General features: G+C 41.2%; 1 protein-coding gene across 3 annotated transcripts; it reads right to left on the bottom strand.

Moving 5' to 3' along the window:
* Window positions 1-5,557: 5,557 nt before the first annotated feature.
* rgl3a (ral guanine nucleotide dissociation stimulator-like 3a) lies at window positions 5,558-23,346 on the bottom strand. Of its 3 annotated transcripts, XM_018664735.2 has the most exons (19): window positions 23,278-23,346; window positions 22,680-22,718; window positions 21,591-21,857; window positions 16,334-16,623; window positions 14,540-14,584; window positions 14,285-14,454; window positions 13,635-13,795; window positions 13,228-13,539; window positions 13,037-13,140; window positions 12,721-12,805; window positions 11,045-11,118; window positions 10,353-10,440; window positions 10,203-10,235; window positions 9,956-10,077; window positions 9,763-9,858; window positions 9,349-9,487; window positions 9,001-9,246; window positions 8,406-8,520; window positions 5,558-7,717 (listed from the first exon to the last, which is right to left on the bottom strand). In XM_018664735.2, exons 3-19 carry the CDS (start codon window positions 21,786-21,788, stop codon window positions 7,563-7,565), a joined length of 2,433 nt encoding a protein of 810 aa, XP_018520251.1. In that variant the 5' UTR covers window positions 21,789-21,857; window positions 22,680-22,718; window positions 23,278-23,346; the 3' UTR covers window positions 5,558-7,562. The 3 variants fall into 3 exon arrangements, with proteins under 3 accessions (XP_018520251.1, XP_018520249.1, XP_018520253.1); XM_018664733.2 differs by lacking the exon at window positions 23,278-23,346 and having other exon boundaries at window positions 22,680-23,195; XM_018664737.2 differs by lacking the exons at window positions 21,591-21,857; window positions 22,680-22,718; window positions 23,278-23,346 and adding an exon at window positions 18,066-18,329.
* Window position 23,347: the final 1 nt, after the last annotated feature.

A 23,347-nucleotide genomic window follows, 5' to 3' on the forward strand; every position in this document is an offset into this window, starting at 1 on the left:
AATCTCAGATTTGAGTCATTTTAGCTTGTCATCCTCACGCAGAGGATGTGCAGTTTATATCATGCTGAGCAGATGTCAAATACCATTGCTCACTGCAGAAATCTCTGCTGAAAGAGCTGAGAGGAGGAAATCACCAGAAGCTGCAGAAACTTGTTGTGCGACGGAGCTAAACTGACCCAGCTTTAAACATTAATGCAGTGTGTGTGTAGTATAGCTACTTTTCACAGTCCAGTCCTTGTAAACCTAAGGTTTTGCATTTTCTGATATGAAACAAAAAACCCAATGATTTGCAAGCATTCTCTTAACTGATCTTATCAAATAAAAAACATTATTAGCTTGTTAGCACCAACTTGCACTGAAAGCCCCAAAAGTCTGGATTTGATTAAGATCAATCAGGACAGAAACCAGAAGAACTGAAAAAAGCAATCAGAAGAATGCTAATTGTGAAAATAATCCGATATCATCCTAATATTACACAGACTGGACACTGAGACGTTCTCTAATTAAAGCATAAATCACTCAGGAGTGCAGTTAATCAATTATGAAACACTGTGCAGCATGACTGGACACGGCGCTAATCGAGACTCTCAAGTTCCCTCACTGAGATTTATTAGAGCTATTAATAAACTTCAGACACTATTTTAGTATTTCATCCTTTACACATGATTTCCTGTGATGAAAACCGAAATAATTTGAATAAATATGAGGTGTTGTGAATCACTTTCTGAGTTTTGGTACCATTTTTGCAGTACATATTATACGTATGTATGTCTGTATATATATATGACATATCATATGACAATTTCACAATCTCATATAAAACCCCATTAAATTAAAACCAAAAAGTCCTCTGTGGAATAAAAGTACATAGAGTACAACTGGCCAACATGATCAGTACAAATAACAAAGCTATATATTTTATTTCCACCACAAGACATGGGGCTCAGATTTGGTACACGCCTGCAGCAAGCCCGAAAGAGAAAACAGAGCGAGGGAGAAAAACGACTCCTCTGTTGAACATGCTTGGTTGGCTGCGGTTCAGGAGAGAGTTATGTTGCCTGTCATGACCCATTCAATCCCCACTGCCTCTGCCTTACACAGCACTGTAAAATAGGTCAGAGAATGTATGTGTGCGAGTGCCACAGATGTGCGTATGACTGTGATGTGTGTACAACTTCAGCGGCACACTATGACACATATACATGCACATGCATACGCACACTCAATACCAATGCATTTACATCACAGTGTAAAAATAGGCCACAAGAAAGTTGTGCACTTTTGAAATGAAAGTAGGCCACTAGGAATAACTGTGTGTGTGTGTGTGTGTGTGTGTGTGTGTGTGTATGCAAGATGAATCGGCTCCATGTTATGCAATGCTAAACCACCCTTGGGTCCCATTACCATATCTTGTGCCCTTGTGCTACAGGAAGTAGCCTGTTGGCATTCGTGTGTGTTTAGGTGTGTCTCTGTGTGTGTTTGTGTGTTTGTCCAAATGGATGGTATGGAGAGTAATGCCCTTTTGGCTTCTGACTTAAGCAATCCATCATCTGCTTGTTGAATTTGTCAGCCTGCTAGACAGTCACTTGTTTCCAAACTGTTCCTTCACAACAACTTTGTGGAAAAATATGCTGGGGACTGCTTTTTGTAAACATGTTTTTTGTACAGGATCCCACATGAGGAAGATATTGCAAAATTATTTCAGTCCACTTTTGGTCAAATTCAGAGCAGACACATATTCCCTTTCAAATTTATTTAGAGATTTAACTATCAACACTTTTTAATTTAAACAGCTGAAAAGTTTCATTTCAACTATTTCTGAATGGATGAATGAACTAAATACCACTCTCATGCCTGCATGGTGAACATGAAGCTCTAGTCAGCAGCTGGTTAGTTTAGCTTAGCCTAAGGCTTAACACAAAGCTGGTTGCCTGGCAACCTCACCATATCAACAAGGTAGTCATTACATGTATAGTCTGGACAGAGTTGGGCTAACTGCTTCCCCCTGCTTCCAGTTTTTATGCTAAGCTAAGCTAACTGGAAGCTGGTTCCACCCATACATATATGAGGTCCCATAATGTCGAATTATTCCTTTAAAATTATTTACTGGAACTAACTAATCTTTACAAGGAAACTTTACAGTAAGTTTCACATTATCTTACCTACCAAAGAGCAGAGTCATGTTATCTGATGCAGTCACAAATACTGATTCAGTCCAGACGCACATGTTTCCCACGTAGCTGCTGGGGAGCTCTGACTCAGGTGTTAGAAATGCCTCTATGTGGCTCTTACATCCAAAGATTTTTATTTGTGAGCTGTTTGTGTACTGTGCATATTCTACTGACATCAGAGGAATGTTAATGGCCCTTGAGCACATGAGCTCAAGTGCACAGTTTTAAATCGAGGCTGCCACATTGTTCCATAAATATTTTAGCTTGGAACATTGCTGGAGATCAATAAAGTTAATTAAACACAGAGAGGAGGTGAGTTGTCTGCCTTTATAAAGAACTCCAGTGACACTTATAAGAAGGCAATAAGGGTTTAACATAAGTTGTTTCCAATGAAGGCTTGTTTTTCAATACAGCATTTATTAATGGTAAACTGATCAGAAATAAGCCAAGTGTCATTATGAGTACACACAGATGATTATTGTGCTGTTTCATCAAGAATAATGCACAGTCTGCATTTTCCACATAAGCTAACATCAGGCTCCAGCAGCCTGACAAACAAACAACATGTTGGAGCTGTGGTGAGTGAGGTAACCTGCAGTCCTTCATGGTGGTTATTAAGTGGATTAACCCTTTTAGATTAGTCTCAGCCATTTCTCCCATCTGTCTACTGTTACACCACAAACCTGCTACTGTACCACCACTGCGGGGCACACACACACACACACACACACACACACACACACACACACACACACTGACACAAGAAACACGCACAGGAAAACACAGCCAAAGGGACATTAGAAATATGTCAAGATGAGCCTGTGAACAAATCTTCTCCCACTGACCTACTGCGCTGTATATATCTGTGCGTGACTACACCAGGCACACAACATACACACACAACCCTAACAAATGCTCGCTCACATGACATGCTTACGTTTTACTGCAGACACACTCACGCAGCGGCCTCTGCCTCACATGCAAGAAAACACGCACCCACACACTAATCTGTGATTAGTTGTTGGTTATTATTCTCAGATGAGTGAACAGGAGACATGTAACTGTACAGTACTGACACAACGAGGCGGAGTCAGCGACGCATGACTTTGGACAGAGCTGTCTGTTTACAGGGATTTAGACTACATGTATAAGTGTGTCACTGTGTGACGCTGCTGAGGGTGCAACTCTGGGTTCGTTAATTAATTTTTGAAAATTTGACTCATGAAGGGTTTAAGAAAAAAGGAAAAGAAAATGCAAAACGCACAAAAGCTGAACTTTTTTTTATAGATGGTTACACAGATATTCTTCATGATTTATCTTGATAAAACAAAACATGTCTTGTCTATCTCTGTTTGTCAGTTAGCAGAGTTCTATAAGTTAAATGATTATAAAGGAAAACCAGATTAGTTTTCAGCACAGATAGTGCCACCGCATGGCCATTAAGAAACCCCACAACTCACATAACTCATGAGGAATAAAAGTAAGTTGTTTTTTTTTCCCCTTGGATTTCTTAGTCTTAAACCTCTCTCCATACAGGCCACATAGTGCATATTCGCTGAATTAAAAATATATTTATGTTGAAATCGAATGCAGATGACAAGAGCATTCAAGGACTCCACAGTGTCCCTGCTGAGTTTGACAACATTGCATCAATCAGTGGTAACACAACACCACGATGAATCTAAATAGCTGTAACTCAGAAGTCATGGGTCTCATTGGAAATTTGGCTCAGGTCATCCTCGAAAAAAGCCCCAATCTTCCCAACATGATTTAGCTCATTTCTCCAAAACAATTATTTTGATTCAGAGCTGCACCCAAATGTAGATGACAAACTTCTAAATAAGACTATGCAGCACTGATAGATAGACATGATGGATATGTGTTGTCTTGTCTATCATGACCCACGGACAAGTTTTTTTGGGGTTTTGTTTTGCATCACAGTCAGGGCTAATATCTAATATCTGCTGTTAAAAAGCACAAACACTGCACGAAAACACAAATGGAAAATTAATTTCTGCAGCTCAGAGTGTATCGTCTATGAGTCAACCTAAGGGTGAACTGAGACTAATTTATATTCAGCTCTCACATGATACCAGTTCCGCAAATGTTAGTCAGCCCGTCGGTTGATTGAACAGTTTGCAGAGTTGAGTTCACTTCAGGAAAGAGGCCTAATGTGGCCCAGAGCACACTGGAAGTCATTAAGACTCAATTAGCCACGAGGCCCCAGGGGCAAAAGAGGACACAACAAGAAACCACAAGTGTGTAAAAAAAGAGACTCCTCTGCCCTCGGGGGGTGGGGGTGGGGTGGGTTAACAGCCTGGTTATATCTGTTTTAGGTGTGAGCTTTCTCCAAAACACACACACACACACACACACACATAAATGCTTTAATGTAATATAGTAGTCAGTTGAGGATGAGGGGAGTATAAGAGTGAAAGTGTTGCTGTGGCAGGTGGTGAAACAGTGAAACTATAGCTAAAGGCACACATGTGAAAGACAGGCTTGTTTACCATTTGATGTGGATGTACAAATGACTACAAACCGTTAAGCAATACCACATAATTTACATGCAGGGGTGAACACTGACTAGATAAGTAGTGGTACTCTTACAGCAGATGATGGGGAGAGAGCAGAGAAAAGTTGTCAGAAAAATATGGTTTAGCAAGATAAGCAGAGAAAAGGAAATAAAAGAGAAAGTACATCTAACCACATTCTTACTGACCGTGAAGGTGTTAAAATAGAATATGGTAATTACAGCTCAGAAAACATGCAGCAGAACTGGCCAGACAGGTCACAGTTTCCCAGTACACACACACACACACACACACACACACACACACACACACACACCTGTCACCATGAACTCTGACCTCCCAGCAGAGGCTGGAGAACAGCCTCGCTGACCCCTCTCTCCTCTCCTCTAATTTATCTGCAGGTCTGCTGCTCTTCAGTCATGATGACTGTACGTGTGTTTTACTGCTCCAACAACATTGTTTCCTCAAAGAGATTTTATCTGATTGTGCTTTTACGATGGCAAAAACATAGGTCACTGATGAAAAGGACATGAAGTTTGACTGGAAGATAAACTAGTTGTTTGTCTGTAAATGGAACCAGGATGAACAGAGTGCGACAAAACATTCAAAGTATTTGTGTCTGGCTCCACCTAGTGGTCAAACTATGACTGCTACGTTTATCCAGTTAGTTTCAACTGCATCATACAGCAACTGTCAACCCCTACTAAGCTTGGCTTCATATCAATTTTACAAATGATCATTATGAACTGAAGCTTAAATTTGATATTAACCAGCTGACAGCTGGTCCTTTTTTCTGAACTCAAGACAATTTAAATTTTGCATAAAAACAAACTACAAATTGTGGCACAATGATAAATAGTAAATTAGCTTTATTAGTGCACAGTTTATACTAATTATAAACAGCAAGTGCTTAGATTAAACTTTAAAGAATCTGTTGAAATAAAATGAGAACAAAGACATGTAGGTTTAAGTTACCATGTGCATAAAGTCAACATTTCAAACACATAATAAAGGAGAGAAGAAGAAGAAAGCCTACTGGACAGACAGAGCAGAAGGCCTCCTTCTTCATATATTGCAGCTGCCAGGCCTCATTACCATCATTTAACTTCACTTTAAACAAACCACAGTAGCTGAACTCAGTGATGTAAAATTCTGCCCAAAACTCACCTGTGTGTGTGTGTGTGTCTTTAATTAACTGAAAACAGGGATGTGAACCACTGTGCAAGCATCTTCCAATGAATTTATTTGACTATTGCACCAATACTCATTGTTAATTACTTGCAGAGAGCTGCCTGGTAGCTTTGGGGAGGACTTCACATCACTGAGATGATCACATATGTCACATAAATTCACATACTGAGACGCTTCATTTTCACATACGAGAACTGTTCTTCAGGTAAATCTCCTTCACAGCATCACACACAGGCAGGTGGAATTAGCTATATTCCACTCATGACAGAAGGCCTGTTCTTGTACTTTCATTCTGAGTTAAGTTGCTCTAGATTACAGACATACATGATCAGCAGCCTCGCCTGAATCACAGCCTTCACCATCACATGACAGAGATGCCTCCCTGTCAACATTTTGGCTCCTCTTTGTACCCTCTGTCCTGAATGCCACAGTCCAGGCAAAAACCACTGAATATAAACATTTATAACGTGCATATTATGTGCATACACAAAGTCTCCTTCATTTAGTAAGAGCAGACAGTGACAAGAGAGTCTTCAGTTGAGTTTATGAGATACTAAAGTAAGATGTCTAAGAACAGTGTAGCACTGATGAGGGTCCAAAATGAACTAAAACATAAAACAAACAAAACATTTATCATGCCACTTTTGCTCTAAAAGCTGAATACTGAAATGCATTAAATAATTTAAGTTGATAAAATTACATTAAGTTACATTAAAACATTTAAATTCTTAACTAGGAGATGACTGTGAACACGTATCACTAACTCTCTGGACAAATAAAATCTCCATGTCAGGAGTAACAGGCCTGGGTCCAAACAGCGTTTCAAACACCATTTGATTTGTTCTTTCAATGAGCTCAGCATGTCTGAAATCATAGACAGATTTCAGTTTGGGAATGCTTACTCATCAACTTAACAGTGAACATCCCATTCTTAGTCATCCTGACCAACCTTTCTTCATTATGTTCTGTGTATCTGGGAAACTGAGCAGCTCCTGTTACTCATTCAGCCCAAGGGAGCTGCAGGAAAAGTCCAAAATCTGCTGTATGAGTCCAAGACAAGAAACTGCACCCCAGTCTGAGGACCTGATTCTGCAGCCACATTTGTCATGTTCCACTGTGGAGTTATGACACAGTTATATGTTTTGTCAGACCAGCTGCTCCTGATGTTTGTAAACGGCTGCAGTGAAAGTTGAAGTGTTCCTCCGGGGGGGGGTTTGGATCGGGATTCATGATGCACTACGATCCGCAATGTGCGTTTATCTAAGGAAAAAACGTCCTGGGTAGATGTGGTTCATTTATCCAAATATGGTGGTGAGATAAGAGGGTACAACATTTGTCTCCACTTCTTGATGTCTCTCTTTTGTATACTTGGACATTTTCCTCAAACTCTTTTAACAGTCCAGAATATTTCTTGACACATTTCAACATTTCTCCCGGTAATGACGACTTCTTGCCAAGAACTCCTTCAAAGTTCCTTTTCAGTAGAAGCTCTCAGGTTTCTTGGGATTCTCGCGGAGTGGCTCATATCTGCTGCGCAGCGACAGCCTCATGGTGATAAGAAGATACAAACAGCCACAGATGTGTTGTTGTGTTGTTGCTCCAGATGAGCAGCTCCTCTTGTCTTGTAGTTGTACTCCTAACCTTCAGTCAGGACAGATGCTCACTATCATTTGGCGTGACGGCTCCTCGGCTGAGCCCTGGGACTGGAGGAAGAGCCGAAATGTCTCCCGTGGCTCCTCCAGTGCTGGCGCAGGACAAAGTCGTAGTTGGCGGTGGTGCACATGGCATAAAATACATTGGCTTTGTCGGGGATCTGGAGCTCTGAGGCAGAAAGACGAATGATTTGATAAGATGTTGCATTTTCCCTCAGCCTACTTCTGTTTCATTTCCTACATTTCTCAGAATAACACGGAGGGCGACTTTCAGAAATGTCTTCATCTTAAATCTATTTAGGAAAGAATGCTGGCATAACTGAAGGCAGTGAGGAGTATGAGTTGTTTTCCAGCTGGGAGTTTATACCTTCTGAAAACATTATCTTGTCTTGCGGGTGATATGGATTACAGTTTATTACAGGAGCTGTCAGTAAAGGAACGGATCTTTGCTCCCTCTGCACTGGATTTCCTCCCATTTATTGTTAATACATCCCACAAGGCTAAGCTTTTCCTGTCTGCTTTTAAATGAAATATTGGAATACATTTAGCCATTTTATACAGTTTACACAAAAATGTTCAAGGTCCATTTTTCTTAGAGGAGTGGGGAGGACTCAAAGTTACAGAAAGGTCTGATGCTGATTTGTAATACAGTGCATAATCACTAGTTGTCATAAGAGGACTTGCTTTTTGTGTCTTGCATTTGATCACAAGTTAGCTGCAAAAAACAGAATCCTAATATAGAGAAAATACATCCTGTTCAGTAGAAAGAAACCTGGGGGATGATGCTGCTCTGAGCAGGTTATATCTTTACTCAGAGAAGATCAGACTGCCTGAGGGGGCCTGAGGAGAATATTCACCTTTTCCACTGTTGAGCATCTGGTAGAGGCTGAAGTCGTGGCAGCTGACGTCCTCCATGTTGTGTTTTTCAATAGCTCTCTGAATCACCTGAGGTGTGTGGTCCTGACTGGTCAGCTGGAGAGGAAACATCACAGCGAGATTCAATATCTCACATCTGTCTTTATAATACTTTATATTACTTAACATTAACATAACATATTTAGAAGCTAGTAATTCAGTTTACTTTACAAATAAGTATTTATGTAGGAATTCCTGCCTTAAATAGAGTCATGTTATTTACACATATAGCAATGATGCATCAACCATATCCAAAAAGAGATATTATGAGATTATAACATAATTAATGACCTAGTCATTGCAGTCATTCATTGAGCACAAATTCTGTATATTTTCTAATTTTGCAACAGAGCAGAAAATAACCTTGGTTTAAATACTCTTGAATGACAAGGCATTAAACAATACCAACTCCTCACACTTCTGCTTTCTCTTTGTTTTTTCTTCTGCTTTCCTTTTTTAGAAACTGCTAAACTAAATCAACCAACAACAGGCTGGCTGACCTCAGAAAAAACATGGTTACAAAACCACTGTCCTCACCAGTATGCTCTTGTAGACATTCCCATTGCTGACACACTCCACACTGACCCTGATGATACATGAGTCAGCGACCTGTTTGTTGTAGACGGGCAGCGAAGCCTGAGGAGAGCAGCCCGAGGACGACGACTCGGGGCTCAGCACCAGAGAGGAGGAGCTGAGGTCTGGATGAGAGGAGCTGCAGGAGGAGCTGGACAGACTGGGGGAGGAGAAGTCCTCCGCTACGTTGTGAAGAGAACCCGAGAGAGACTGGGGAGGAGATAAGAGGAGAAAATATGAATATTTTGTTCAGTTACTGTATGTCCCTGTTGCCCACAAACATATAAGACTGGGGACAGTTGGTGCTCTTACCTTGAGTTTGAGTCTGAGGGGGGAGGGCTGAGGGGCGGAGGAGAGGTCCTCCATGTCTGAGCTGCTGGAGCCAGAGGACGACACGCTGATCTGATCGGCGTGGGTCTTCCTGAGGGAGCTGTCGCTGGCTGTTCGCAACCTGCACACACACAGTTTAATTTTCCACTGGGAAACCGATGAAATCCATTTTTTAAAGTGCAAAGAAAATCTAATTTCTTTGTACAGCAATTATTGGATCACACATTATTAAGCAAAGAGTTTTCAGTGTTAAAGTTTGATCACAGGCTCATATATTTTGATACAGATGCTGATTACAACATCTCTACCACTGTAACACTACATTAACTTTTGCAAATAATTAAAAGACATGGAAGTCCTGACAACTTTTACATCAAGTTGATCTTCCAGACTTACAAGGCAAGCTTCTTTGTGAGCAGACGGCTGCTCCATGAGTTGGGAGAGGTGGGACAGGGGTCAACCGGAGGCTCCAGGTCACGGGACAGCTCATAGCTGCAGACCACAAAAAAAAAAGAGGAGACTATGACATGATGCAAGTTGCTTTAATTGTCTTGAAGCAGTGTTGCAGGGGGGTCCGTGTGTGTCTCACCTCTCCTGGTCGGTGAGCAGCGTGTGTGCCTGCAGCCAGGCAGTGATATGAGGGTTCACTGGAAGGCTGTAGCGGGAACAGGAAGTCTGAAGCTGTCGAATCTGGGAAAGAATCTCAAACTCCTAAAAGAGGAGGCAATAAAAGAAGGCACAGGTAAACTCCTGGAACAGAGGAGAATAACATGGGGCGTGAAATTGAGGATGTTGGTAGTCATTCATATAAGACACCACTAGGAGGCGACACCTACCCGTCTGCGCTTCTCAAAGTTGATGAGTCCGCCCTGTCAAAGGGAAAAAACAACCAGTGTTATAGGGCATCATAAATCTATAAAAGTGCAGTAAAAAGAGCAAACAAAAAACAACAGTTAGGTTTGTGTGTGTGTGTTAGGAGTGCTCACCTCCACAGTGTCAGTCAGTGCTGTATCTAGCATGGTGAGGACGGTCAGGTAAGTGCCCAGGTACGGCACAACACCACCACTGAAGCTCTGAGGACAAAATCCAAGCCATGTGTTTACATGTTGGTAATCAGTATGACTGCTCCATTGAGGAAAACAGAGAACTAATGTATTTCTGTTTTTTTTCTGAACTTGCAGATACATGGTGAACCCCTGAATGTGTTTTCCTGGAGCAAGACTGATAACAGAGCAAGAAGTAAATGGAAACACAAGACCATCACTATTTAAACAGACTGAATAAGGGGGTATAAAACAACTACACACAACCCCACCTGGAGTAAGTAAAGTAAACTGCCAAACTGTGGGAAACGCTGCACACACGTCAGCTTTTATATCCTCTTCTATGTAAGGGAGAATACTAAAGGTCATGTGACACTTTTTCCATCAAATGAACAGACTGAAATAGAAGAGGGAACTGGAAACCTCATGTCTATTTTAGCAAAGTATGTCAGCTTGAAGACGTGAGTTTTAGGGAAGCAGAATTGATGAAACTAGCAGAGAGAAAAGTACCTCTGCTTTTCTTTTTTAAAAAATATTGGTTGGCATAGCTGACACATTCACTTTATTTTGGTGGTTTACTGTGAAACTGAGGAATAACCAGGTTATTCCCAAACCAAATGATGATTTTCTTACCAGCCTGTCTGGACACTGAGCAGAACCGTGGTGATTTAGAGCCCGAGGTGGCACTGTTGTCTGGTTGCCTCCCATCCTGCAGAAAACAGACCACACGTCACGTCAGTGTTGATAGAACAAAACGAGTCAAACTCAGGGCGTTAATGTGAAAGAGCTGGGCGTGAGATGGCAACAAAGCAAGCGTGTTATATAATTGTTCTTTTCAGGGTTGAGCACCTGCTGACAGGGTGCTGCTGGGTGTGGGAGGGTGACTCTGCTGTGCAGGCGACGATGTGTTTGAAGTCTGAAAATCTCATCCACATAGTTACAGCCTATTGTGTTATTTATGCCCTACGGTGCGCACTGTGTGTGTATATGTATTCAATAAAATTAATAACTGCTGGTTAGCACTGGTGCCCAACCGGCCACTTTTATTTGCTGTTTTATTTGTGTTGGCCACTATGAATGGTGTTTTCATTATTTTAGAGAAACTGGGCTACTGATAACAGCAATATCACTAAATACACATTCATATCAACTGATTTTTTCACAGGGGACAAAGGACACAGAGCAACAAGTGGACTGGAGATTAAACATACATTCAGTCTTGTGATTTAAGAAAAAAAAAAGCACAGAACAAAATATGAGATTAGACCAATAAGACCATTAAATAACAATTAGAGGCCATTTAATACATTCAGCATGAATCATATGGACGTTGACATGTGTAGCACTTTTCACAATGCACTCAAGCTGCAACTAGAGATAATTTTCATTATTGCTTATTATTTTTCAATTAGCTGATGAATTGTGGAAGAGAAAAAAAACCCAAAGGCAGTTATCTGATAGTCAGACAGAGAAAGGCAGCAAATCCTTACACATGAAAAGCTACAACAAGAGAATGGTTTCAGTTTTCGATTGGGCTGGCTCAGGCTTGCTTGAACCATGGCCTAGACTGCTGAAGGACTTTCCATGATGCACTGAGCTTCTCTCTCTTTCTCTATCTGTACGTATCCATATCTCATAAATACATGTTACTAACGTGATATCTTCCCTTTTCTCTAGTTTTATGCTCTTTTGTCTCCTCTTCTGTCTCTTTCTGCAGGTATTTCTACCTGTGGAGCTGTAGACTCTGATCTGTGATGACATGTCTCCTGCTGCTCCTACAACCCTGCTCAACGCCTGCTGCTACATTTAGAAAGTATTAACTACTGCTTCTAGTTTTATTGCTAGTATTGTTATTACTACTTTAATTGTCATTACAATTGTTGTTATCAATACCACTTTATGGTAACACACATTTCCCCCCATTAAGGACGTTTTTCCTTGCCTTCTAGACCTGCCGTATATGAAAAGTGTCTCGAGATAACTTCTGGTATGATTTGGCGCTGTATAAATAAAACTCAATTGTATTAAAATTACATTTTTAAGTTTTAACTGTGCAGAGTTCAAAGAGCCCTGATTAAAGGGAAAACAGGCAGCATGATAGAAGCTGTACAAACATCAAGAAGTCAAACAAAGCTACTGCACTGAATACTAAGAAGTAACCTGCAGTGCATTCCAATTGTACAATTTAATTTGGTTCAATCATGAAAACACCTCTCCACCCAACTGTACAGGTCTTTCCCTCATTATTTAGGCAGGGCATTGGTCCACATTGTCCCACATGCATGCTTATCTCAAAACCACAAGTATTTACCTCCACAAGGATCTCTCTGCTGGTTAGCACACAGTTTTCATCAGGGAAAGTCTCACACAGGTGGTCAAAGGTAGCCATGCTTTCCCTGAAACCAAAACATATTCAATCTGTTAAGACAGCTTTGTTTTTGCAAAGTCAGTTTTCACCTTGAGCAAGATGGCATAAAGATTAATAGTTCAGTGTAAGCCAGTAGGGGATTATGGAACTCTCTCACTTCACTTTGTGCCCTAAAAACAGTAACTCAGTGGTTCATTTGGCAGAATTCTGTTAACTCTGTGTAAAACAACTCCGCAGCATATTTAAATAGTTTGCGGACCTGCTGACAGCAGCCCAGGTCTTCTTTAGGCGATACACGGCGTTGGACTGCAGGGCTGAGAGGATGGCCCTCAAAGAGGAGAAATTCTTCAGTTGTCTGCACTCCTACAGAGACACAATGTGGTTTTGTTACACTTTTTTGACCAGATACATTCATTTATGTCAGTAACATGAAATTATTTCCACCCTGACCTGTGCAACAGCAATCCACCTCTCTATGATGCGTGCTCTTTGGGCGGGGCTGGCGTGCGAGCAGCGGGGTGAGCTCGGGGCAGTGGGGGGGTACAGGAAGCTAGAGGAGGGGAGAGGCGATGAGATGGGAGACGAAGTTGAAGGACTGGGCGAGGACGGGCAGAGGAGCGAGGTGATGACACGGTTGGTGACAGCGTTGAACTGGGAGATGGTGGCTCGGACGGTGGGTGCCAAGTTTCGATTTTCTTTCTTGTCACGCTGGGACCAGACGCAGCCCAGGCAGTGGAAGGGCACCACTCTGACAAACAGATCCTGAGGGACAGACAATGACAAGGAAACACAATGTGAATGAGTGACCCTGCGGTGACATGGAAATCAGCTTTGAGATATTTGTTATTTAAACCTACAGAGTCCAGTCTGGTCAGCTGCTCTGCTATTTCTCTCACGGGGAAGTCCATAAAGCTGTGCTTGTCTTCCTCCTTAGTGGACGTCTCTCCTCCGTCCTCCTGATCTCTGGGCTCCTGCTGCAGTGATTCACTGCTGTGCTGTGACGCAGACTCGCTGCCATCTGTCAAACACACCAAATCATAAATGACAACGAAACAAACGTTTAGCAGAAAACATGGACAAACATGCAATAATGTGTCACTCATAAAGGAGACATAAACATGACATGTTTATTTTTTATTGAGGTCATTAATTTCACTTCTTTCAGTCTTTCCTTTGTCAGCGTAAAGCATACCTGTGCTGATTAAATTCTAAATAAATCACCTTTTCTTTATTAAAAGGAGTAATTGACAAGGTATTTTATATATTCTACAGAGATCTTATTTTTCTGATTCATTTCTAATATAAGCAGTGAAGTGTAACAGATGGATAGTCTGCAAAAAGTATTCCTTTAATATGAAAATTGATAGTGAAGTGCCTGAAACTTAGATCAGAGTGTGCACTTAATACAGCACAACATTTATCTTCCAGTACTGTGGCTGCAGTTCATGCACTGTGGTGGCAGGACATAAACAAACAATACGTAACAGTGTCGCTTATTCCCCTCTACCTTGTTCCTGAAGCCTCTTGAGCAGGGTTGCAGCAGTCTGAGCTAAACGTCTGAAGCAGAGGCGATGCCGCAAGTGCATACACAACAGCCTGAGGGACTCGTACTGAGGCGGTTCATGGAAGTCTTCGCTGTATTCCTCTAGCCACAGCCGAATCACCGGGGGTAAGGTACTGCAGGGAAGGGGAGGTGAGGTTAGTTCTGCTGAGACGGCAAAACCAAATTAATGTTTGTTGACGGAGGAGTGACCACACTCACCTGCGAGGGCAGACGGTGTTATCCTGGTTGGCGATGGAGTCATCTCTGTTGAGAAGGAAAACACAATTATCTATCACCTGAGAACTACATTTCATTGGTGGGACAACACCAGGACCTGGTGACAGAAAACATCCTGTAAACAAGAAAGGATCCCTGGGCTGATCCGCTGTAACTGTTGATCCTGTGGAAATGTCTGGCAACACTTTAAATCCCTGCAGAGACACTGCAGCCTTGTTACAAGGTCTGGAGAGTAAAAGACAAATGTCGCCCTCAGGGATTGATAATGGCATCATAAAAATATATGTGCAGTATAACTGAAGCACAGTGCCACATCCTCTCATTGCAGGAACATGGACAAAGTTTTACATCAGTGTGTTTTGTATCTGAAATATAAAATAAAAGGAACTGGTCACATTTGTGGAGTAAATCCCAGCGTGTGAAGTCTGGAGTTTATAAAATATCCATCATCATCATCAGCATCACAATCATTCAGGACCTACCGAGTCACAGTACAGGTGGTTTATAGGTTAATGACTGCAATAAACATTTTACATCCTGTACAAAATCCTGCGAGGTAAAGGAGGGAAAACACACTTCCCAGACTGACCTGAGGCTGACCTGAAAAAAGCTCACAGGAAGCCTGTTGTCACCAGCACCACAGATATGAGGGCAACTGTTTGACAAATAATATATCAACTCTACAGTACTAATGACCAGTTTCAAAGAGGCAGCAATTTGCAGCATGTTAAGTAAAGGTGAGCTGTAAAGAACATACTGATAAGGAACTGATAAAGAGAAAGAAAACCTCTTTGGGAAATGTCTACTAATTTCTACAAATGGCCCCTCAGGGAGTAGTTAGAACCAAAGAGTCTTTTTGTGTCTAACCCTGATGAACATTCCTGCGGGTGATTTCTTCGTCAAATTAAATCTCAGTGCAGTGTGAGCTCTCTGAGCGTCAGTTAAATGAAATAGCTCCTCCGTTGGGTGTGGAGGGCGTTGTCATGGCCTCTCTGGAATGGAATCATGAACTAAACAAAGCTCCTGGGTCCTTTGTTTAGTTCATGACGATAATACCCGTCATAGAAACTTGCCGAGTGTCAAGAGAGATTCGCTTTGTGAATAGCTGAGGAGATGTAGACAATGTCTCGTTTGGACACTGATGTGTGCATCTGGCATGTTGTTACACAGATGCTCTACTTTCATTTGCGTACAGTGACGACCTGTTTGAAAACACACACAAAATATATAATATCATCTTGCAAAGAGAAAATTGACACCACACTCACGTCTGTATGCTAAATATGAAACTATAGCTACTTAACTTGGCTTGGCATAAAGACTGAAAACAAACAGACACAGTTAGCTGACTCTGTCCAGGGGTAATTACACCCCCATAAACTGTAACATGTCGGGATTTAGTCTTGTTTACACCAGAGAGCAGGGCTATCCATTTCTCAGTTTCCAGTCTTTATGCTAAGCTCTGAGCTAACAGCTGTGGGCAGTACCTCCATATGTGGCCTATAGAAATGAGAATGGTATCAAACTTCTCATCTAACTCTCTGCGAGAAAGCAAATGAGGATGTTTTCAAAAATATCGAAACCATTCTTTAAAAACAGGGTCCCCATCAGGAGAAATCTTTAGTGCTAAAGTGAGTAGATCCCTTTGAGTAAAACATCAACAATGACCGAACATGTAGGCTTACAGACCAGCCGAACTGTGCCCACATGGTTCTTGTTAACATATGTCTCAGTTCAACAAAATTCTGCAGAACCTCAGTGTGGACAGTTCCTCACCTCTGAAACAGCAGCTCGATGAGGGTGCTGGTGGAGGTGAAGGCCCTGTGGGTGGAGAGGAAGACCCGGATGAAGTCGGGCTCCTGGTGTTTGGGGTCCAGCAGGTGTGTGACCAGGCGCTCCAGGGTGGCAGCCTTCAGCCTGCGCACCTTCACCGTGTGGTACTGGACGAAGCCGAAGGCCGTGGAGAGTTCCGCCGCGTCCGAGCTCGGCGGGACGGGCTCCCTGCGCAGCGTGATGCCAAACACGGCCCCGTCCTCCTCCTCCTCCCCCCACTCCTGCACCGGGTCCTGCGAGGGAGAATGCAAGGTCATCAAGATATCTGTCGAATACTAACCCAAATATGTGACGTGGCCTATTTTTCTAATTTCTTTATGATAATACAGACTATCACATAATGCACTTGAGAGCTTGTCTGTGTCACATAAAACATAATGGAATAACAAGAACTCACTGAGCTTTATAGGCAAAACTTTAAGAAGCAGAGCACATTTTCTTCTCAATATAAATGTTGCAAATACACAAATTGCAGAAATGAGATAAAACTTAATAGCCTCCGTATGTTTCCTCAATTTCCTTCTGTCTGAAAACTATAATTATAGCTTTCTTAACAGTCATGGAGCTCCTTTGACACCGGCTGCTCTACTGAAGTGCTGTGAAAATCTCACAAATCCGCGACAAATACCTCATGACAAATGCAATAAGCATTCAAACTGAGTAATTTTGTTAAAAAGGTCAAACACCACGTCAATTAACCTCATTCTTGAGATTCTGCTTGTGACCCAGCCTTGAACTCTGACGCAGACAGACACCTGGTGACTGGACCGATGATTTGGAAAAGACGCATTCACTGCCTTACGTGTTTATGGACGCAAACAAGGGCAGAATTTATTGGACCATGTTTAAAAAAAAAAAAAAAAAATCCAAATTCTAATTTTGTTAAGGATAACAACAGCACTGCATTACCCCTCACACAAACACTGTGTTAGAATCTGTAGAGAAGAAATGATAAGTCTAAATGATAATGAGAAATCTTACCATTCTCAAGCATTTGTCATCTTATAGCTGTAGATATTGATATATTGATATTGTTGCAAACACCTGAGGACTGAGAACTGTAAAACTGTGAATGAAGGTAGGATTTATTGTAGGACTGCTGAATTAGGCTGCAATAGTTTTTTAGTGAGGTGTTCCTAATGATAAAGTATGTACAGTATCAGTGAAGGAACACAGGGAAAATAGGGGTTGCTGTCGAAATGAAGCATGAGGCTGACGAACATATTGTACTGTCTTCAACAAAGAGTCATAGCCCTGGAATGAGACTTTAACTGCACTGGTAGAGAACGTGTGTCCATACAGGCGATGTATGCAATCACAGTGTTATTTAGTACACACATATCACAATAGCAGCAGACCATGCTTGAAAACACCTGATATCACATGACAGAAACTCAAGACAAAAACTAGTGTGCTGGCTGCCAAACACAATGAGACAGTGCAGAGCCTGCAGTGAATGACACCATTATATCATCATGTCTGACCTGGTGACCAGAGAGAGGAGAGTTACGTTCATATGTAACTGACTAGTCATGTAAACCTAAAATAACAACAACAAAAAAAAAAAAAAAAACAAATAAAAAGTTTGACAAAACGACATCGTATGGAGCCAGAGTCACTGGTTCAGAACAGATTGTTGCATTATATATAATAACTGATATGTCATTAAACCTACCATTGATAAGTGCCATTTTCCCATTTTTCTCTTGCTCTCGTGAGTGAATAAATCCCAAAGTCTCTGACAGGACCGCAGCGCAGGCAGCGGTCAAGGACTCAGCTCCGTCCTCCCACAGCTGTTTTCAGTCTGAATTATTTTTGACATTTTAATTTTCGAGAGTTAACAGAACAAAATGCGGTAAAGTGTAAAGTTGAATTGTGTCCAGGCACTGGAGCTGAACAGGAACAGTGGATGGACGAGTTTGAGAGCGAGAGGACAAGGAATTTGGACAAGGCGGCATTTCACTGGGCGGGGCTAACAATACGGACCAATGGGAATAAGACGATAAATGGTTTCAGATATTATTATGCAGATTTTAAATATAAGGCTATGGCTGTAAATACAGCTATTATTACTTCTCATATTGTTGCAAACAGTGGATTACCTACAAAATAAAATAGAGTTAGAGAGCAACTAAAAGCTTGTCCCTATTCTTTTAATTAATGTTACACTTCAGTATCAGTATCAGTATCAGTACTAATTTAACAGTGGCAGCAGTATTACAAGCTGTCTTGTACTGTACTGTTTACTATATAGGTGGTGGTGGTAGTATACACATGGGGGTCAACCTATGAGCTCAGTGGTGGAAAAGTATTCAAAGTACTCAGAGCTAATAACTATTTCACATTGTAAAGAGATTAGAAGAGAAGTTGTCAATTGAAACAGTATTACTTAAAGAAAAGTTAAAAAAAAAAAAAAAAAAATTCCTCTGAAAAATGAATAATAATAGCCAGTCAGAGTGGTGTTCAACAGCTCATTCATGAATAAAAATGAATGTTGTGTGTGTGTGTGTGTGTGTCCTGTCTTGCAGTATCCAGTGAGGCTGAGTGACACATAATGATTTAATAATACTTTTTGCATGAAAGGTTATAATATTCTATCTTTCACTGATAATAAGGCTTGATGAGGAATCTAACAGTGTGGTGTCTGTGGGTCTGGGAATGCCAGTATTCTCAGTTAGAGATGTGGGCTGTGGGCTCTGGTTTCAGGGTCAACAAACTGTGTAATGGTTCATACTCGGCCTCTGCTGGAGCCTAACAGCACGATGGATCGATGGATAAGAATACAGCCTCACTCTTCTTGAAGCAGATAATAAAAAGTGCATTATATCCACCATGATGAGAGAAAAGGGATCACGTACTCTATGCTTGACTGTCTATCTTGTGCCTTATGACTACTGGCATAAGACACATAATGCAACATGACTTATTATTATGTTGCATTAACAACCATGTGTGATAGTGAATTATGTGAATATATTTTAAAAATGTGTTTTCAAAACAATGACCCCATGACACCAGTACAAGCGTAGTTGTATTCCATCTTAAGATCCACCTGTCACAGAATTAATCACTGAGCACATAATGTATCTAAACTTTTCTCTCTACAGAAATACATGGCAGAGACAATAATTGTGACACCTGGTGGCCAAACATTAAAGAGATTCACTTTCAATTAATCAAATTTCCTCAAGTTCTCTATCTGGATCAAGAACAGGCTCAGCAGCTTTAAACAAGCTCCACATTCTAGCAGGAAACGTTTGTTTTCAGTTTTACAAAACCACCAGCGATTATTTTATAGGAAGAGATTAAATGCTTGGTACTAAAGGAAAGATTTCTGTCAATTGGAAGCCAACATTCACATGGTGTGACCTGTGCATTTCAGTGCCTCTGCCTCTACAAGAATCCAGTCGGGACAGTTTTCCTCAAACGGCTTCTATGTCATGTTCCTGCCCATGGTGTCAGGGGTGTGGTGGAGACATACCACTGTGCTTCTAAAAAGTGACTTCAACTTTTTGACTTCAAGGAAGCATGAATGCAGGAAAATATATGAGTTAAGATCTTTCAGAATGTCCCTGCATTCAGAGATAAACTGACTAGAAGCAAAACATTATAGTAACACTGATGAGCAGAGCAGATGGGGTGTGTTTGAATCAGACTGTCCACTGCTCTTTTAGCTCAAAGAGAAGAATGAGCTTTTTGTTTATCTAATGAGTTTCTCTCTCTGAGCTGATAATCGACCACCATTCCACCATTCTCCCATGTTTGCCCATGCCATGCTACAGAGGCTGGACAAAAGAGCGGAGAGACAGCACCAGGAGAGACCTCAATTAGTGCTGATTAGACACATGAATGGGTGATGAGGTGGCAGGCAGGCGACAAGTGGAAGCATGCCTGCCACCATTCCTAAACACGCTGGGTGAGGTGATTTCCTTCTTCAGATGACTGAAAGGCTTCTTTTAACTGAAAATACACCAAACACCCACATGGAATACGATACTGTAAACTTCCTGGAGAGTCGGCTGCTGCTGCAGTTCCTCCTCAGTGTCACTAAATAGCTGGTGCTGTTGATGACGCCTTGAGTGAAAAAATGTTCCACTGAATGGGAACAATAGCAGAAGTTCCCAGAGAATAACCTGACGTAAACAGTGACCAAATATATATATATATATGACAGCTGTTCGTCACAGATACAGATGCATTGTGTGTGTTATACATCAGCAGCTGAGTCAGCAGTCATGATGATCTATTCATAGCTTGTAAAAAAAACAGAGAACACTAAATCTAAACTTCATTGGTAAACTCAAAATGAGACTAATCAATTCAATAAAATGAAAGGACCAATTAAAATAACAACACTGCTATAATAAAAGGTAGATGGGAGACTGAACAGTAGCATATGTCAAGGACACCAACATACACATTACTTGTGTTAGTGTTGGAGCGGTTTGTCATTAAGTGATTACTCAACTGACCTGGAAATTCAACACTGATTTATCTGTTATTAATGAACAAGGCTAAATATTCAATGTAGCACTGTAATACCTGATACTTGATAGTTGATTAATTGATTAGACAATTGGCAATAATATCCTTTGGGTTTTGGAATTATTTGTCCAAATCAATGTGGTCATTTTTCACTGAATGTCCTGAAATCTTACAGACCAAATAAATGAATCAATTAATGTAGAGAAAAAGTGAAAGTGTAGATTAACCAAAAATGAAAATAATTGTTTGTTGCAGCCCTAGAGGAGGATGGACTCTTTACAAACACAAAGAAGTGTGACTTGATCTTTTCACTGAGCTCTAATAGTCAAATAGGCTCAGACATTTCAACTCTCCTGCAGCCTTTCAAAACAAATGAAGACTTAAAGAACCAAATTCTCAGATGATGTCATATGTCTTTGATCAGATTGTACTGCGATGGTTCTGAGTGCTAGGTGGAATGGCCCACAAATGTTAATATTTCCATGTTTCCACCAAGAGCTTTGACTAGTGGGATGAGTGTATTGATGCTTTGACTTGTGTTATTTCCATGCATGATATTTTGGCAACAATGATTTAAGAAAATATTTGTGCCACCTGAACTTTGTTAAAATATTGAGACAAAGCTGTAAAACGCAACAAAATGGATGTCAAATAAGCAGAGACACATCCTCTCTGACTGATGCTAGAAACCCAGAGTAGTTTTGTCCTAACTCACCTCACACTGTGCGTCAGTGTCTAACAACTGGAAGCTCCTCAGCCACACGCCGGGCTCCGTGTCAGTGTGGATGTCCACGCATTGACTGGGCCTCAGCCACAGCAGCTTCCTCATCCTGCTCATCCTGCCCATCCTGCTGCGGAGGCCGCGGGACTCCCCTCCATCGCCGCCTCCACACACGGGAAGAACGGTCCTCATCTCCCCAGCTCGGTGTCACGCTACGGGCCCACACACCTCGTCAGATCTCTCCCACACCTGCTGCCTCATCTGTGTCAGGGAGGAGAGCATGGAGAGTGTGGAGAGCGTGAGCACAGACAGCCACGGGCTCCTTGCAGTATCGTTCTGTTATTTTACCTTCCAAACACCAAAGTAGTGTCCAGGTCAGCTGTAAGCATTAGCAGCTATAAAACCTCCTGTTTCCAGCCTTTACAATTTCATGAAACAAAGACCAGTTCTAAAAAACTAGGTTGGTGGGAAATGAATATGACTATAAAAATCATGATTAGATTAAACACGCTAGGACAGAAATAGGCTTAATGGCTCAGCCTAACTCAATTCATTAGAAGCAGCTCAACACAATAAGGTAAATGATTTTAATTCTCCGAATTCCCATTAGCATGTAAACCCCCTAAACTACAGAGAGGAGATACAGCTGACCTATAAAAAATCTTTTTCTCTCAAACAATTGAGGAAATGTCTCTTGAATTGACAGAGCTTTTTCACTGGTAGCAATCTGTGGAAACACAAAATACACTATATATAGAGCATATACATGTAAGTGTGTATTACTGAAACGACAGTTCCGACACAGTGTATACTGTATATAAGGTGCCATCTTAAACACTTAATGAAAACATGAAGACTGCAATGACAGAGTATATAACTTCCTGGTTAATGTTCCATATAACAATAAAATATTCTGCAGAGGTTTGACATTCTCATTATTCAATTACATCCACAGAGCACAGATTATCATAACTACTGAGTACAAGTGTTTCTTTTACATCAAACCCAGGAGAAATCTGGAAATCTCAGCATTTAAAAGATACCATCAGAAACCCATAAACCAAAAGAAAATAGTCACTTAACTGTAATTTTGCTTCTCTTGAATCAGCATCTCGTCAAATCCTGATGGAGACAGTGTTCAGAGCTGCATTTGTCCAGCCAGAATATTCATGAAGAGACCGTGTGAAACTTGGATGGAGACTCATGGCATTTATCACTGAGGGCTGATTGTTCTTTGTGTTTGTGGGTGGATGATGCTCTGTGCGCATGTTTGTTTGTGTGTATGTGTATGTGTGTGTTGGAATTGTCTCCTCCCTGTTTGGCTGTTCTCTGAGATATATAATTATGTGCAATTTTGATTGCATTTTACATCCCATTATTCACTACCCTCGTCATTAGAATAAAGCACAAGCCCTCTGCCCTTTTGTTCACCATGGTCATAGATAGAAACATTGGGGGATACATATGGAGAGAGCGACTCTGCTTAATGAAAATCCACGGACATTCAGCATCAGCCATGTTAATTGCTCAGTATATGTTTCATTTGAATTCGACTGGCTGATGATACTTGCTTGTTGGTAAGCTGTCAAGAGCTCAAATGTTTCTTACCTGTCAGTGGGTTACAGTAACTATTCAGACATGATGAACGTATGAAGACATGACAGTTTCGATTTAAACTCACAGAGACTGAACAGACATGTTTGACTGAAGCCTTCTCGGCAGGAGATGATGAGGAAACGCTGTCACGCTGC

Source organism: Lates calcarifer, linkage group LG5 (genome assembly GCF_001640805.2).
Source record: "Lates calcarifer isolate ASB-BC8 linkage group LG5, TLL_Latcal_v3, whole genome shotgun sequence".
In the NCBI taxonomy this organism is placed as follows: domain Eukaryota; kingdom Metazoa; phylum Chordata; class Actinopteri; family Centropomidae; genus Lates; species Lates calcarifer.